The sequence below is a fragment of the Equus caballus genome, chromosome 12 (assembly GCF_041296265.1).
Source record: "Equus caballus isolate H_3958 breed thoroughbred chromosome 12, TB-T2T, whole genome shotgun sequence".
Taxonomy (NCBI): domain Eukaryota; kingdom Metazoa; phylum Chordata; class Mammalia; order Perissodactyla; family Equidae; genus Equus; species Equus caballus.
Window position 1 is genome coordinate 45,056,962 of NC_091695.1, and position 14,185 is coordinate 45,071,146.

Genomic DNA, 14,185 nt, shown 5'->3' on the forward strand with positions numbered 1-14,185 from the left:
ATTCCCAGCAACCAGTTCATTACAAACACCCTGGAAATGAAGTCCACCTCTTAGAGAATTCACTTCCTGTGTGCCTGTGACCTGTGGGGCAGGACTCCATAGAAAGCTCCGGTGGCTTCTTCAGATTAAAATTAGGATAGCTTTTTCCTTTAATTACACAATCCGTAAACCCTCCTATGCTTTAGCACTGTGCCATCCCCAATCATGCTGCCTTTCAAAGAGGGGATCACTATGAGGTCCCTTGGATCGGGGGGCGGGGGGGTTGTGCACGTGTGTGTAGACAGCTTTACTCTAACTTGATGGCTGGAATAATCCCATTGTGTTAACTTAGTTGAGCTCGGGAGCAGGAATGAGAGTACAGCTTGGACTCCCCAAACTATAGGGATCCAGAAGGCGACTAATACAAATTGCAGACGCCAGAGAAGAGCAGTCAAAGGCCTGAATAGCCTGAGCAAGCACTTCAACCCACAAGGCCTGTACTTCTCATTTGTTAGCAAACATGGGGCAGCTCCCATGTGTCAGGCATTGGGTCTGGCCTGCCCGGCACTGTGTGAGTCACCAAGCTGGTCAGAATCAAAGGCCTGGAAACTCTGTCATGCTTGCTTCTAGACGCTCTTCTGAACATGCTGCATGGGCCAAAGCCGCCTGTCTTGTCATTCAGGTCTCAGCTCAAACTGTCAAACCCATCTGTAAATCAGCCTTCTTCCTGTGCCAACTACTCTTCTTCCCACTCATACCCCCCCCCAACACACTCACGCACGCATGCGCACACACACGATCTTCTTATCTGCCTTGGAACACAAGATCCTTCCACTGGGTCTCTACCTCTTCCCCTGGAATCTGATCTCCATGACGACCAGGACCTGGTGGGCGTCCCAGCTGTACTCCCATGGCCTAGACAGAGCTTGGCGCACAGTAGGCGCTCACTAAGAACTGTTGAGAAAACCAAATTTATGCATTCATTTAAGATATCTGACCACCTACTATGTACTGTTTTAGGGCACCGGGACAAGGGAGAGGATGAATAAATGAATATAGAGTGAAAATTCACAGCCCTCCTTAGCAGCTTCCCCTCCATCATCAGGTCAATGAATCTCTGGCCAACCCAAGGCCATTTCTGCATATCTTGGTCCCACCTTTGTCCTGTGGAAATTAATAGAAGAAACCTTAACTAAACTGGAGTCAGGAAGGCCTGCGAGGGAGCTCTCACATCCATCACACACACTGTCAATTACACCAAACAGGAAGAGAGTGAAGTCACACCTTCCACAGGAAGTAAAACTACTTTATTACTGAAGGATGATTTTTCTCACCAGGGCAACAGCCCAACCAATGAGAAATGCCGCAGCTCAGCCAATGAGAAGTGCCGCAGCTCAGCCAATGAGAAATGCCACAGCTCGGCCAATGATAAACCATTTTGGCCCTGAACTGTTACTTTGCCCCAATGGCCTTTTGTTAGCACAGCCCCTCCCACTCCTCCTTTTTCTCTATAAAAGCAGCTCCCCTCCTTTGGTTGCTGGATTTGCCTATGGTTCACCATAGCATTCTTTTGGCTATTCCCAAATAAACTGATTTTTTTTTTTTAAAAAAGATTTTATTTTTTCCTTTTTCTCCCCAAAGCCCCCTGGTACATAGTTGTATATTCTTCGTTGTGGGTCCTTCTAGTTGTGGCATGTGGGACGCCGCCTCAGTGTGGTTTGATGAGCAGTGCCATGTCCGTGCCCAGGATTCGAACCAACGAAACACTGGGCCGCCTGCAGCAGAGCACGTGAACTTAACCACTCGGCCACAGGGCCAGCCCCCCAAATAAACTGATTTTGAGGTAAAATGACAGGCAAATTTGCTTTCCTGTCCCAAGTGCCTGAGCCTGACTTATATAATCTCCTTATTAGTGTAAGAAAAGGGACAGAAACTAATACTGTGGTAGACCAGGATTAATGTTTTTATTAATGATAACCTTCATACTGCATTTCTAAGATTTACATCAAAAAGAGCATATTGTATTTACATGCAATGGACAGTCCAAGATAACAAATTCAAACCACAGCTCCGTTGACACTATGGCTTGTTCCAAATTAAATTAAATACATAATACTCTTACCTCCTCCTTTCGACAAGTACAATAAAAACCCACTCTTCCTTCTTTTAAGGAGTATAAAATTGCATTGATAACTGCACTGATTTGCAACAATTACATCTGAAAACATTTAAAACCTGAGAGATAAGCCCAAATATGTTTGAGTGCTGACACGTCTACACTCGAATTCACGTGTGAATGCTAGGTAATACAGACTTGTCAGGGGTCCACAGTGCACGATTTAGGTGGCTCTGATAGCAACTGATGCCAGCATTGACAGGCAGCCATGCCTGGCAGAGCAGAGCAGGCTATCCCCACCCCCCCTCCTTGACTATATCACCACAGGTGAACGGGGGGGGGGGGGCAGGGGGCAGTTTATTACTGTAGTTGTTGGTTTTCCTTTTTGCTTTTTTGTCTGTTTTCATTTCTTCTTGCTTTTAAGAGAAAAAAAAAATCTTTGGCCCATTGAGGTGGGATTTTTACATTACAACATATACAAAAATAAAATACACATGTGCTCTGCCCCAAGCACCTGTTCTCTCCTCCCAGAGCCCAGCCTCGTCATCGTATCATTGGAGTGCAGAACTCTTACAGGCGAGCCCAACAAAGTGGTCAGAAAAATAAATACGCAATTTAAAAAAGGGACAGCTACGCTTGTCATTACAGCCCAGAGGCAGTGGGCATTTCATTCCATGATCCTTTATTTTTACATTAAATACTGAAGACGATTCAGTGCATAATTGCTTTTTGGTCAACCACACTCCTTCCATAAAGGCACTCCCATCAAAAGGGTAGGCTGGGTTAAACCTAGCACCCATCATTTGTGACGTTCCAGTCGGTCACTGAGACGGCCCAGCATACTGTTTCCAGCTACCTCCAGCTCCTTTGGAAACAAGAGTGAGTCTTGCCTCTCCCGTGTGGGATGAGAAAGCAGTCCTCCTGGCGTACCGGAGCTGACCCTCGACCATTTTGAGGTCACTCTTCCCTTTTGTCAAGTTTTGCTCCCTTCTTAGTGGCAAATGTCCTGCTCTCCTTGCCATCAGTTTGGGTAAGCGGTAATCCTGAGGCACATGTTCTATTCCACTCTTCAGTGACTGCTCCAGATACATAATATTTGATCATTACATCCCTCGCTCTCCATTTCTGACACACACCCATTCTTTCTTTTGTAGCGCGATCATGAAAGGAAGGCAGTCTGATGGGGGAAACCAGCCTAGCTGCCTTCACAAGGAAACTGGTCTTTCTAGGGGTAGGGAAATGACAGGAAAATGCTTATTTAGGGTTATTCACTCAGTAAAGTGAGAAGGGAGTAAGACACCCTCGATTCCACCTGAAGACTTTATAAAATAAACCTTTCATACGGGCCCCCCCTTACATTTAGGGCCTTCCGTTTTTAAGGCACTGGGTTTTCAAGACTTGCAATCAGTGAAACTAAAGATGTGTCCTACTACTTGCTTCAAACGTGGAGAGACAGACACACACTAGCAAACTAGACGATGACAGAGTTACCCACACAGACGAAAATGTTTCCAAAAGCACAGCATTTTCTTTAGCATATCATGTGAGTGTCAGCTGTAAGTGTTAACCTCTCCAACGTGAACAACGCTCTTCTCTCTGAACAAAAGTTTATGTTGCTCTGATGAAATTAAATGCCCATAAGGACCACGGATTCAGTGGCCACCGAGGAAGCGTGCCATTTTCATTTCCAAGGCGTGCAAAGTCACAACCCCACTAATCCCTTAATTAGCGCAACCATATTTTAATCCCTTAATAACCACATGTCGATGCAAAGACTTTTGGGGGCTTCAGCAAATGTTCCCAGGGTTAGGACCTGCCCAGAAGTAGTAGGGTCATACTTCACGAGGTGGAGCCTGCTGTTCTAGAAAAAACAAAAACACCCAACCCTGGATGGAAGGAAAACTTTTGAGTTTTTTAGAGCAATTTTTCAACCTGAACTACAATCAGGATTAAGAGCTATTTCGCATTTGGTTTTTCTCCGGAGAGCTCATTTTCCTTCACGGTAGCTCTAATGGAATTCCTTTCTGGAATTGGAGCTGAACCCAAACAGGGCCATGATGTCGTTCATTGCTTGTTTCAGGTGCTTCCCAAAGCGATGAGAATCCTTTCATTTCAAAACAAAAGGCAGAAACACATTACGACATGGCAATTCCCGCATTTCAAGCCTTTTCACTTGTAATCTGACTCAAAGAACTAACATTCCTTTTTTACCAGTTCTCTAAGCTTGGACTTCACGGCCTGAGCATTAAAAGTTAGACATTCTGGAGAAAAGGTGAAAGTTAACAGAGATAACAGTCTATGTGCTTTTGATTTGAGGCTTCCCCTATCAGTGCATTACAGAAAACACAGTAAGTGGATGCACCCCAAACTTCTCTGTTAATGGTGAACTTGGCATTGCTTGTCGGGCGACGTACAACGTGAAGGAGAGAATATAAATAAGGATTAAGTGTGCCACGCTAGGAAGGAGGTCGTGTGTTCCATTCACAAAGAACACTGCAGAGCCCCTGCTTTGTCACTTATGCGTATTTCTTAGCGTGTGAACACCAATCTTCGTCCACCCTCGAACATTCCAGAGTCTGAACGTTCCACAAAGACGCCAATGTTAAGTTTCAAAAGCACTGCTATGAGCAAGGATAAACATTTTCAACCAAGGAAGATAATATCTTTAAAACTAGCTTAAGAGGATTTTAAAATTCACTTATTTGAACACATCCAAACCAAGGAGAAGTATAAAATCACTTGGAAATTTTCTGTCAAATTAAAGATGTGCTCCCCTTAAAAAGAAAACAGTAAAAACACCCCATCTTTAGAAAGGGGAACTTCGTTTTGGACTCACCGTCTCAGGGCTGGAGAACTTGGAAGATATGTGGAAACTGATGAGGTTCTCTCCCACGAGAATGTACGACACGCCGTAACCATCGTCGGCAACCTACGGAACAAAGTGGTTTTTAATCTAACCTTGGAAAACGGGATGAGGAGAAGAGGGGACCTTCTAACGTTCTCAATACAAGACTGCCACTATGGGGGCTGGCCCCGTGGCCGAGTGGTTAAGTTCACGCGCTCCGCCGCAGGCGGCCTGGTGTTTCGTTGGTTCGAATCCTGGGCGCAGACATGGTACCGCTCATCAAGCCACACTGAGGCGGCGTCCCACATGCCACAACTAGAAGGACCCACAATGAAGAATATACAACTATATACCGGGGGGCTTCGGGGAGAAAAAGGAAAAAAATAAAATCTTTAAAAAAAAAAAAAAAAAGACTGCCACTAACATCTGTCTGAAGAATCAGCAGGAATGCTTTTAAAGGGGCGCACCGCCAAGGTAATGAGGGGCACTCAGAACGGAGACAGGCCTACAGTGGAGGGGATGGGCACATCCTGTCCGTGGGAACTCATAGCTCTGCGGACATCGACGCCTGGTCACTCACCGGTCCGAAGCCCCCTCCGCTGGACACGTACTCCGGATTCCTCTCCAAGTCAAACAGCTCCACCTGCTGCTGAGGGGTCTGGCTGGTGGACAATCTCCAAGGCTCAGATAAGACCTGATGAGGAAAACAGGGAAACGTCCCAATGACACTTCTTCCAATCCCAGCCCCTTCTGTCCCTAAGGAGCCCTGGTGGGAGACAAGACAAGGCTTGCTTGGTCTTTGGACTCTTTCAGACACCAGGGGTCCTGAAGGGCATCGCTGGCTCAGGGCAGCACGTGTGCAGAGATGGGTAGAGCAGGTGACGGCACCTGGACTGGAGGGCCACCCACCTATCAGCTTCCCCGGCAGAAAAGGTGGCGGATGCATTAAGTAAGATTTGGAACGGAGGCCGTGGTGTGCTGGAGCAGGCTGGTACCAGCTCCCGGGAGCCGACTGCTAATATTTCAGGAATTTTTCAAGCTGCTTATTCAACACAGCCATCATTAAAAGTTAAATTTTGTAAACTTCAAATTAAATACACTATAATAAAAATGAAGGTGAGAAATACTCAGAGAGTTAGTCACTTCCCAATTATTTTAGTACACTTTACTATTACCTGTGCTCTGGAGGTTATGTATGTCAAGTGGGGGAATCGGAAACAAAGTGTGCCGGGGGGATGAAGAACCAAAGCTCGAATTCTCCATCGTGATGACAGTTGAGCCCAAAGACCCATTGGCTACCCCAGTCCCCATCTGCAAGGCTGTACTGACTCACCGAGTTTTGGTTTAGCCAATAAACTGGGTGAGCTCCCGCGGGGAGACGGGCCTCACCTCCTTAAGGAAAGGGGAGTCGACGGCCAGGTACTTGGACACCACATAAAGGCAGAAGAGATGGCGGTCGATCCCAGAGCCGGTCATCGCGAGGCGGTACAGATGCTGATGTTTCTCGGATGCGATCTTGAACAATCTGAGCTTCTGTTTCACCTAAATCATGAAGGATGGGAAGTTTCAAGTCACGCAGTACGGATCTCAGCTCCAAGAGGAAGGTGATGGGCCCCTCTCTCCAGTGGTCCCACAGCAGGGAACTGGGGGTGTCTGGGAGACACGCGCTGGGCGGTTGCCAAGGTGACCTGACAAGAAGCCCCATGGACCAACCGCCCCCTCCCCAGATTCACGCTGCGAATGGTGTCACTTGGAAGCTGCGGGGGGACTGGTTGTTGGAGAAGCACTTTTGGGGTCCTATGTGCAGCCTCATTTCACCTTTTACACAAATGAGATCGCTGAGCAGGTGAGAAAGCTGGAGCCGGCAATTCATTGTCGGGCAATGAAGCTCTGCCCCTTTCAGTTAACCGTGACATTACCGCGGGCCTTAAATAATCCTCTACAGTGGTCTGGTCCCAACTCTGCTGAAACAGCACTTCGGGGCCTTTAAATCTGACCCGAAAAGCCTGCTTCAGGTTCTTCTGGGTTCTGTTGCGACCATGATAGAATGAGGGCAGCGCCGCACCCTCTAAGTGGACGCCCGTCCAGGCTTTCACCCACCCACTCGAGACCTGGTCTTCAAGGCTATTTTTGAAGGCAGCTAATGCTAAACCAGAGCCATCTGTCACCATCCCCACTGATGTCCGCCTACAGAACTGAAGCCTTTCCAGAACAAAGTTTTCCCCCGTCATCAGCAGTGAGCGCCTGTGTTCTGGGTCAGGCAGACAGGGGCACCATCTGGCCTCGGCCACTCCCTAGCTGTGTGGCCCAGCAGTGGGCCGAATTCATCCGAATCACTGTCCCTTTACCTAGGAAAACGAACTGATAATACTTCATGGCCCACAGCTGGGATTTTCAAACACCCGGGGCCCCCAGCCTGCTGGGGGCTGTCAGCGTGGGCAGCACTTGAGTAACCCAAGCGCAAGGCTCCCAGGGGATGGTCACTGGTTTCTCACCTGGCCGCCAACTACCTGTACTGCTCTGCACCTACCTCCAATCCCTTTATTCACTGGTTGTGTCCTGTACTGTTCGAATTTAAAGACTCTTGGGAAGCATAATCTGATTTGCACAAGCTACAGAACGATGGAGAACAGACACGAGCATTAACCTCTGTGTATGTCCCAACAACTGCCTTCTACCACTTTCTATTCCTTCAAAAGGGATCGAGGAAAGGAGCAGCTGCACACGGAGCCACTGGAGAAGAAGGGATGCCCAGGGGTTCACCGGAGAAGAGTCATTTTAGGAAAAGCAGGGTTCTCCCAGCCTGGCCGCACATTACCGTCTGGGTGGGGTCCACCATGGCGAGCACAAAGTTGCACGACTCAGAGGAACAGGAACGCACGGTCTCCGTCCTCCCCTCCCGGAAGAGCCGGGTCATCGAGGCCTCGTAGGTGAGGCAAAATTTGCCCATGTCCTGGGAAAGGAAAAGCATTTTCATACAAGGCAGGGCATGCGGATGACCTCTAAAGCTGAAGGAGGGATCGGTAAAGATCAGCAAGGAAAAGCAGACTTCATCGTCCACCTGAGTTTTTAGTCGTCGTCAGTTTTTACACGGGGTTATGCAGCAGGCAGATGGAGACGTCGTTAGCTTTGGAAAGGGCTGGGGGGTCAGCTTCTGGGTTACCCAGGTTTGCGTTTTCATACAACGGATGCCACGACACAATTTCCTGAGTTTCACACACCTACCCGAGCACAACACGGTTATGGAAGGAAAACGGTACACGGCAAGGAGATCTGCAGGCAGGAGTCTGAGACTATTTAAAGACACGAGGAGTTGATGGGAGATATTCCATCACCTTTAGATGATGGCGAGAATGACCCAGTAGAGAGACCGGTGCTTCAAGAGAGGGGATGGATCAGGAGGAATGCCCTTCCCCAGGTGGGCGGGAAGTGGGCGGGTGTCCAGAGCCTGAAGCCCAGACAGTGCCCCCCGGGACAGAGGGAAGATAAAGCAGGAGGGAACAGCCGTGGGGGAGCACACGGGAGCTCCCTTCAGAACATTCTCATTTTCTCAGTGAAACCAGAAGAAAGGTGGCCTGCTGGGAGGAGGATCGGGGGAGGTGCTGGAAGTCAGAGACACGGGGTGTGTAATGGGCACTTCGGGGCCCGCCAGAGTCAGTGCTCATTCATGAAGTGAGACGAGCTGGCAGTGCGGGGTTTTTCTCCGGCCACGCCGACCTCTCGGGTAAAGGATGGAAGCAGGTGAAGAGCGGCACTGAGTTGGGGGCAGTTCGGCTGTGCTCGGGGCCACGGGGCAGAGGTCGGGGTGATGGCCACAGGCCATGGAATCCACGCCAACAAAGGAGAAGCAGGAGGCAGGATGCGCAGACGGAAAGAAGCGTGGAGGCCCTGATGGGGCACAGGAACACAGGCATCAGGGACCAGAAGGGGGCTGGAATGACAGGAGGGCTGGTGGCGCCCGGAGGTGAGACCCTGGAGGTGATGAGATGACACCAGAGCAAGGGCTCCAGGTGGAGGACAGAGACAGAGTCGGAGGGAGTGCATGGCGGGGAGTCATCTGCTAACTGCCCCAGGGGGTGCCCAGGGCCACCAGGCCAGCAAGATGACCAGGTGCCCAGTATGGAGGGGAAAGTGATAGGCGGCAGTTTGTGGCCCCAAATGATTCCTGACCAGACAACATCCCTCTGGGCATTTGGGTCCTGGTGACCCCAGGGTGACACAGGACACTCTGCGACAGGCCGATACCATTAAGGAAAACCAGGAGGGGGTGCCAGAGGCAAGGGTGAACTTCTCGGGGGGCAGTCCAGGCCGATGAATGGCCTCGAGGGGCTCTTTCCCTCCCCATGGGCTGGGGGTGATGTCACATTCGCCATCCCTGCCTGGCCTGCACATAAAGCGAGGAAGTGAGCAGGCCACAGGGTGAGGTCCGAGGCCCGGAGGTCTGGGGGAGCACACTGCGATGACGGCCACCCCAGCCTCCGATGTTCCCCGCTGAAGGCTTCCACGGTGCCACCAGCCCGAAGCACCACAACTCACGACACTCCTCTTTGACACATCAGTCATTACATTTCCCTCGGATGGGGCCCAAGAGGGCTCCACCTCCTCGTTCAACCCCATGAAAGCAGGGGTCCCAGGGTATTTATCCAATGTGCCTCTCAGAGAACTGCCTACAGGCTCCCAGGTTACAGATGTTTCAAAGGGGCTCATGATGAAGTGGAGGGGAGGGCGGAGTGGGGAGGAGGCAAGGAAACAGGATATATTCGGTATTGTAGTCATTTAATAAAGGTTAACTTGGTATATACGATGCAATGATTGATCTGAAGTCAACTTGCCAACGTCAAATTTTAACTGTATAAGTGGTCAACACAATCATGCATTACACCTACAATTTTTAAAATAACTGTCTGAAAAAACCTCTTGGCAAATGCACTCAGTATTAGCATGCTCAGAGTCCCGTCGCAGAGCCAAGCTGGGTTACGCCTGCAGCCCCACCTAACCTGCCACAACCAGCCGCTGTCGCTGTCGGGAGAGCGGCCGCTCGCCTCCGCCAAAACATCGCCAGTTTCTAAGGAGCAGGATCAAAAGACAAAACCTTTAAAGATACGAACACGCACGGCGTGAGAACGCAGTCCCCTCCACCGCGGGACCGTGGCCCCGTGGCTCACTGCTCAGGGTGGTGGCGCTGGGAGAATTTTTCACAGATTCTAGTTTCCAGATGAAAAATAAATCTGACCCCAAAGCAGGAAGCAGATAGCTATAGGCCAGAATTATGGCCACTGCCCAGCGTCTTCATTAAATCAATCATCCAATCTATATTTACTGACACCTCTTCCTCTGTGGCTGGTACGTGCCTGGCACTGGGGATACAGTGGCAAACAAGACGGATCATGTCTCTGCCATCAAGGAGCAAACCTCCCAGTGGGAGAGATGGGGGACAGACAAATATGCATGCACTTAACAGAAAGAACTCAGGGTGATGGAAGAGAGTGATGGGGTGGGGCTTTTTTAAATAGGAGATGGTGGCACCTGAGCAGAGACCTAAGCACCTATACCTCAATCTGGAAAACACCGACTGTGAGTGGAGAGCAAGTGCAAAGGGCCTGAGGTAGGAATGAGCCCAGCATAGTCAAGAGCAGCAGAAAGGCCAGTGTGGCAAAAACGGAGTGAATGAGGCCCAATGTCTTATTCGAGAAGGTTGGAAGGGTAGACAGGGATCAGATCAATGGTTACTAACCTGGAGATGTGTGAAGTTGGATGGGAAATATATATATTTTAATTTTCACTAACCACAAGCTGAAATACATCATTTAGAAGCACAGGCAACAAACTTCAGTAATTACAAGCAGTGCCTGTGACACTGAATAGAAAAATCATAGCTTTTTCACATCAAACTATGGTTGTTGCACATATCCCAAAATATCATCCACGCTTATCACTACTTCAAAATTTACAGCAATTAGGCCTGCTACTCAAAATTGAGTGCACAAAAAATTATGTTTACTGTATCACAAATTTATGCTTAATATTTCGACATCTGCATTTTAATTAGCAGGCTGCCTTTGTAACCCTGTGTATTTCATTTTATGCTTTATAAACATTATTCAGAGAAGGGGTCCCCAAAGCTTTCTGAAACTGCCCAAGGGGTCTCGGGCACAAAGAAGGTTCGGAAGCCTGGAGCAGACCCCCAGGACCACGCAGGACACATGGATGTGTGCAGAGCCCCATCGAGGCCCTGCAGCGCCCAGGTGGGCAGAGATGGGTCTGAATGTTAGCTCTGCACAGAGCCCCGTTCCTAACAAAGCTGGCACTCAAGCGAGCAGCCACGAAAGAATTTGGATGAATCTGTTTTATTTATTTTTTTTCTTGAGGAATATTAGCCCTGAGCAAACATCTGCTGCCCATCCTCTTGTTTTTGCCGAGGAAGCCTGGCCCTGAGCTAATATCCATACCCATCTTCCTCTACTTTATATGTGGGATGCCTGCCACAGCATGGCTTGACAAGCGGTGACATGTCTGCACCAGGGATCCGAACTGGCGAACCCCCGAGCCGCTGAAGCGGAATGTGCACACTTAACCACTGCGCCACTGGCCGGCCTCTGATTTACATTTTTAACAGATCACTTCGATAGATGGATCATTTTTAATAGATCGAGTGCTATGTGAAGAAGTGACATGGGGGAGGGGCAAAGAACGCAATCCTGACAGTTTCTAGCCAGAGGGCAAAGAGGAGATACAAGGGCTTGACTTATCAAAATAGATAATCCTTAACTTTGGAAAAGTAGCTTGATTTCCTTGAGTAATACATGCCTGTGCAAAAAATTAAAACACTGAAAAATAGAACACAATAAAGATCAAGCTTCACAGCACCACTAACATTTTCCATCCATCCTTTCTAGACTTTGCAGGTAATAATAAAGCAAGAGTCGGGAAATATTTTCTGTAAAAGGCAAGTAAGTAAATATAGTCTTTATGGGCCAGATGGTCTCTGTTGCAACTATTCAGCTTTACTATCATAGCTCAAAAGCAGCGGTGGACACGTCAAAAAGTGGGTACGGCTTGTGCCAATAAAGCGCTTTTCTATGAACACTGAAATTTCATTTGATTTTCACGTATCGCCAAAGAGTATTCTTCTTTCAACTTTTTCAACTATTAAAAAGTTAAAACCATTCTCAGCTCGAAGGCCGTGCAAAAACAGGTGAAGAGCTGGAAGGGGCCTGTGGGCCAGAGTTTGCAGGTCGTTCTAATAAATGATTAACTTTGACATACTGTTTGATGACTGAGTTTTTTACAGACTGTACCATTGACATCATTTAGCAGTGATACGATATCCCATTGTACAAAAATATCACAATTTAACAAGTTTCATATTGATAACCGTTTGATTGCTTCAAATTTTTAGAGAGGGGCATGCTGATACTCACCTTTGCGGACCTGTCTCTAAAGGATGCAACTCTCAAAGGAGAATTTTCCAGGCAAAGGGTTATGCTTTCACAACACTCTTTCCCGGCTGCATGGGTGTCACAGATGACTGTTCCTGCTGCTACAAACCCTTCTTGATCCACCCTTACAAACACGGGATTGGAAAAAGACCTTTGCAAACCGCACAGGCAAAAACTCAGTCTTGTGGAAGCTGCACTTACTAGATTCCTGTAAGGATAAACTTTCTGTGGGCATCCACTGACCATCTGTATCTGTCTCCTCTTGGGAACCACCAATTTCTGCTCTGACTCCATTTTTCTATTGAGCTGTTTATTTTTTTCCCAAATGGAACCATCTAGTCAGTTTTCCCAACTCATTCCTTCCCACTGAGGTTAAAGGTGTCCTTTACCATATACTTTTCCACGGAACTCTGCGCGCCAGGACCACACCACGTGAATTACCATACTCTTCTGACATCTGTATTTCAGGCTTTGAAAGAGCGAGACTCCACCTCACCCGGCCCCGCCTCCACCTCATCCTGCCCCGCCTCCACCTCATCCTGCCCGGCCTCCACCTCATCCTGCCTGGCCTCCACCCTGTGACTTCTTTTTGCAGAATGTTACCGGTTGTTTGCAAATGTCAGCTCTTCCAGATGAACTTGAAGATCAATCGGTCAAGCTCCTTTCCTACAATCATCTTCAGACCTCTGACCACGTTCACAGCGAACATGTGAACTGGGAGCATTCACCTCTACGGTGTCAAGTCTTTCTATCCGAAATCATGGCCTTTCCCGCGACTCCCAGCGTGACCATCCATGCTCCATGGCTCTAGGCCTTCCTTTGCAAAGCTCCCATCTGCTTTATAAAGGCTGCCTGGGGATCCTAGACTTTTGTTTCTAGTTTCCACTATCTTTTCTGCTTGACTATCACTGCTATATGAGGAAGGCACTGGTCTTTATATAATTCTGCACGGGGCCCCATACTGAGCTCCCTTCTTCACTGTAAAACCTTCGCACCTGCTCCATCTTCTTAGTAAACATTCGAATGCTCCCCCTGCCCAATTATCCTGTCGGCTGCTCTCAGCACTTATGGAAAGACATTCAAGAACAGTGGAGCCGCTGGAGACAGCCTCATCTTTCTTAAGTTAATGGGGCTGCCTCCACATTTTCACCTTCAAATCCATATGCTGGCTACTGATACACGATGATATTTATCATGTTAAGGAAACAGCCGCTATTACCAAGAGCTGTTATCAGGAATGGACGGTAAATTCTGAATGCCTTTTTAGTATCTGTCAAAGTGGCTGTCCGGTTTCTTCTCTGATGTAGTAATACGATTTAATCTACTATCATATTTACTAACATCAAACCATCCTCCGGCCTCTGGTATAAGCTGTTGCTAATAACTACAATTTTCTCATACTAGTAAATTCTATTTGCAAATATTTTAGTTTGATTCTTTACATTTATATTCATGAGCAAAACTGGTCTGTGGCTTTCTTTTTTTGGTGTATCCATCCAATTAAGCTATATCACAGCAGCTGAAGACACAGGTTCTAGAACCAGCCTGCCAGATCCAAGCTCAGCCTTGCCACAATGAGCCGGAGATCCAGACAGGAGACCACGCCCCCTCTTGTGTGAAGCGGAGATGAAAGTACCCTCCTCGTTGCCACGAGGGTTACCCAGCTCCTGCAAAGCACTCAGCATGGCACTCAAGTTCCACAACAGGAGTTTTCAATTAAAAACAGGGCATATCTTGAGCCAATGCCACAATGACTTCCACTGCCCCGAGAAACCAAGGGTGCCCTGTTTGGGCTAGAATGCTCCC

General features: G+C 48.3%; 1 protein-coding gene across 4 annotated transcripts in view; it reads right to left on the reverse strand.

Moving 5' to 3' along the window:
* Positions 1 to 1,919: 1,919 nt before the first annotated feature.
* Positions 1,920 to 14,185, reverse strand: part of CPT1A (carnitine palmitoyltransferase 1A) — a 63,024-nt gene continuing 50,758 nt past the window's right edge. For 3 of the 4 annotated variants that reach the window (XM_023653766.2, XM_023653765.2, XM_070228386.1), the window contains 5 exons: positions 7,759 to 7,893; positions 6,330 to 6,482; positions 5,521 to 5,634; positions 4,932 to 5,024; positions 1,920 to 4,199 (listed from right to left, as the gene is read on the reverse strand). In XM_023653766.2, the coding sequence (XP_023509534.2) occupies positions 4,104 to 4,199; positions 4,932 to 5,024; positions 5,521 to 5,634; positions 6,330 to 6,482; positions 7,759 to 7,893 (591 nt within the window). In that variant the 3' untranslated portion in view covers positions 1,920 to 4,103. 4 annotated transcript variants of the gene reach the window in all.